The 3,991-nt window shown below is 43.3% G+C and overlaps 1 protein-coding gene across 1 annotated transcript; it reads right to left on the reverse strand.

The window, feature by feature from the left end:
- Window positions 1-714: 714 nt before the first annotated feature.
- On the reverse strand, window positions 715-3,272 carry LOC147737054 (uncharacterized). The gene is made up of 2 exons (XM_086922684.1): window positions 1,637-3,272; window positions 715-851 (listed from the first exon to the last, which is right to left on the reverse strand). The coding sequence occupies exons 1-2, from the start codon at window positions 3,120-3,122 to the stop codon at window positions 715-717; spliced, it is 1,623 nt and encodes a 540-aa protein (XP_086778810.1). The 5' UTR covers window positions 3,123-3,272.
- Window positions 3,273-3,991: the final 719 nt, after the last annotated feature.

A 3,991-nucleotide genomic window follows, 5' to 3' on the forward strand; every position in this document is an offset into this window, starting at 1 on the left:
GCCTGGGGCAGGGAAGAGTCAGCATAATGTGGGTTACTGTCCCCCGCCCTCCGAACTCACAATCACAGAAATCAGTCCTACGGCGGCAGCTAGCAGCACACTTGGCCAGGAGCACTCTGGTAGGGAGTATGCCCAAGCAAAAAAGCAGCTAGCAGTCGGAACCGAAAAGAGCCTGGACCCTAGCAAACCAGGAACAGGTACAGTAGTTTTATCTCTGCAGTGGGAGGGGCTATCTTCCAAAACCCACGGGTTCAAATCTAGTCGGGTGGTGCGGACCCTGCAGTGTTTTTGCTATTTCGGTTTCATCCCATAGTATATATTCCAATTGCACATCAGGCACGTGACATCCTTTGCAGTGACACTGTACTAGCATGATGTAAAATCTAAAACGCATTTTTAAGTCCTATAACGCACAAAAGAATCTCTCACTTTGAGCGACGGACAGAAGCTGCCACCCAGCACGGCCGGAGTGGAGAAGCTCACACGAGTCAGCCCAAGCCGGGCCTCCGCCTCCCTCCAGCGCAGCAGCTATCTGAACCCATCAAACCTCGTACACTCACAGCAGCTTAATAAACACAGACAGGCAGTAAAAGCCACCATCTTGGCTGCCAGCAGCTGCCATCAAGACAGAACTGTTTGTTTAACCCGGCTGGGACCCCCGAGAGCTCTGACAGCCCGCTTTAGATCAGAGCCACTGCACTCCCTGCACTGCTTTTATGGCATAAGGATTTTCTCCAGTGTGGAGTTTCTCATGGTGAGATAACGTTTTTCTCTGCAGCTGTTCTGGCATTCAGAACACTCATGAGATTTTTCATCAGTATGGAGCCGCTTATGGTTAGTGAGGCTGTGCCAATTAAATAGGAATTTCTGGCATTCACAACAGAAATTGAACATGAACAAAAATTAAACAAGGCAATAAAATCATTACAAATGGTGAAGCGTCCTGTGAGGAAGGAAATGCGTATCAGTTTGATACAATCGACAATACGGGATGGGGGGGAAGCAAGGGGAATTGCAAGCCAGGAAACATTATAGCTGAAACATTAGTAGGAATGTCGGTTCAGGGGGAAGGTGGAGTATCCGAGACGTCTGTGAAGGGAGGTGTACATATTTCACCACGATAGGAGTTCCACTGGCCCCAGACTTTCCCCCATTTTTTGGGTCTGCCGCGCGCCACATATACTGTCTTCTCTCCATACATGCACCAGTCCATATTCACCTTCCATGCCAAGATCGTGGGCGGTCTCTGAGATCCCCACAACTGTGCAATATCTCTCTTGGCAATCATATTCCCGAGGGTCACCCACTGAGTCTGCGCCACATCATAATCAGTCGGCTCCCAAACATTCAACAAACAACGCCTAGCTTCAGGCAACAACGCAACACCCGTGACCTCCTTCATCACAGCATGCACTCGACTCCAGAACCGCACAACCGCCGGGCACTCCCAGAGTATATGGAGGAAAGTGCCCGTTAGGCCGCATCCAAGCTTACACAACCCATCCAAAGAGTATCCCATACGAATCAGGCGAGAACCAGTCACATAAATCCGGTGGAGGACTTTAAGCTGTACGAGCCGGAGACAGCACTGAATAATTTTGATGGTGTATTTTCTTATGGCGCTTGTAACCATCTCTACCTCTGAAACTTTTCTGGCATTCAGAGCACTGATAAGGTTTTTCCCCAGTGTGGGTTCTTATATGCTGAGTGAGTCTCTTTCTTTCACTGTAACATTTGTGGCATTCAGAACACTGATAAGGTTTTTCCCCAGTGTGGGTTCTTATATGCTGAATGAGACAGCTTTTGTCACTGAAACATTTCTGGCATTCAGAGCACTGATAAGGTTTTTCCCCAGTGTGGGTTCGTATATGATGAATGAGACTGTATTTTAGACTGAAACATTTGTGGCATTCAGAGCACTGATAAGGTTTTTCCCCAGTGTGGGTTCTTATATGATGAATGAGACTGTTTTTCTGACTGAAACATTTGTCGCATTCAGAGCACTGATAACGTTTTACCCTAGTGTGGAATCTGATATGTGCAGTTAGAAGTGATTTAAGTTTGAACTCTTTTGGGCATTCAGAGCACTGATAAGGTTTTTCCTCAGTGTGGGTTATTGTATGTTGAGAAAGACTTCTTTTGTCTCGGAAACATTTCTGGCATTCAGAGCACTGAAAACGGTTTTCCCCAGTGTGGATCTTCATATGATATGTGAGACTCCTTTTTTCACTGAAACATTTGTGGCATTCAGTGCACTGATAACGGTTTTCCCCAGTGTGGATCTTTATATGATGTGTGAGACTCCTTTTTTCACTGAAACATTTGTGGCATTCAGTGCACTGGTAACGGTTTTCCCCAGTGTGGATCTTTATATGATGTGTGAGACTCCTTTTTGTACTGAAACATTTGTGGCATTCAGAGCACTGATAAGGTTTTTCCCCAGTGTGGAATCTCAAATGTTCAGTTAGAAGTGATTTACAATTGAAATGTTTTGGGCATTCAGAGCACTGATAAGGGTTTTCCCCAGAGTGGATTCTTCTATGCAGAGTGAGATTGTGTTTGTAAATGAAAGATTTCTGGCATTCAGAGCACTGGTAAGGTTTATCCCCAGTGTGGGCTCTTCTATGCTGAGTGAGAATGTTTTTTTGACTGAAACATTTCTGGCATTCAGAGCACTGGTAAGATTTTTTGCCAGAGTGGGTTATTACATGTCGAGAAAGACTTGGTTTGTTCCAAAACCTTTTCTGGCATTCAGAGCACTGATAAGGTTTTTCCCCAGTGTGGATTCTCATATGAATAGTGAGATAAGATTTACGGCTGAAACTTTTTTGGCATTCAGCGCACTGGTAAAGTTTTTCCACAGAGTGGGTTAATGCATGTCGATATAGACTCGCTTTGATACTAAACTTTTTCTGGCATTCAGAGCACTGATAAGGTTTTTCCCCTGTGTGGATTCTCATATGCTCAGTGAGATAAGATTTACGCCTGAAACTTTTTTGGCATACTTTGCACGGAGAGTGATTTCCCCCAGTGTGGATTCTCATATGCTCAGTGAGATAAGATTTACGCCTGAAACTTTTTTGGCATACATTGCACTGAGAGTGGTTTCCCCCAGTGTGCATTCTGTCAAATTCTGTGAGATAAGATTTATAGCTGTATCTTTTTTGGCACAAGTAACTTTTTTCCCCAATTTCAGTTATTTTGCCTTGATTGAGGCGGGTTTGAACACTGAATTTGTTCTAACAGTGTTTTTAGAAGGTGTATTCCTAGGGTTAATATCTCTATGTTTAGTTTTCTCTTACTATTATGCCACGGTAAGAGTGAACCTGATTTTAGAGTCGGGCTTGTTTAGATATTGTTCAGCATTTGTCTCTAAAAGAAATTGCGTGTAATCTTCTTAACACTTGAATTGAGCAAAATATGCCTGGAAGCAGCCCTGTAATACCTGTTGAAATTGTTCTAGTAGATAATAGTCTTTAGGTAATAGCCTCTCCGGCAGTAAATTATTTTGTGACTGATGTTTCTCTCCAATCTATTTGTATAGGTTCTTAGCAATGCAGTAATGAGGTGTTGGTCTGATATTTAATGATTAAACTGATAAGTACCTTTTTGCACTGACGTAATGGCAGTAACTGAGGGTGTTAGAACATGCACAGTACTATTGTGGATCACCAGTCGCAGAACATCAGTTCCTTTTATCCTTTCTATGTTTGGTGTAAGGTTAAGGTTTGTAGTTCCGAAGACGAGGATTTATTTACATTACCTATAGCGCAACGGTGCTCATGTAATCCATTTTTATAATTAACAGTTTTACATATCACTCATGCACAGCAGATAATGTTGAGGCGATTTACATAGAATTACAGAACAGTACACAATAAAAAGGAAACAATCTGAGATGGTCATGAACACAATAAAGTGGTGAATTTTTAAGGTTTTCGCAAGAGTGAGCAGAGTGGGCCGTGGTGTTCTATCCAGAGGCAGATAGTCT

The sequence above is a fragment of the Lissotriton vulgaris genome, chromosome 1_1 (assembly GCF_964263255.1).
Source record: "Lissotriton vulgaris chromosome 1_1, aLisVul1.2, whole genome shotgun sequence".
NCBI classification, from domain to species: Eukaryota; Metazoa; Chordata; class Amphibia; order Caudata; family Salamandridae; genus Lissotriton; species Lissotriton vulgaris.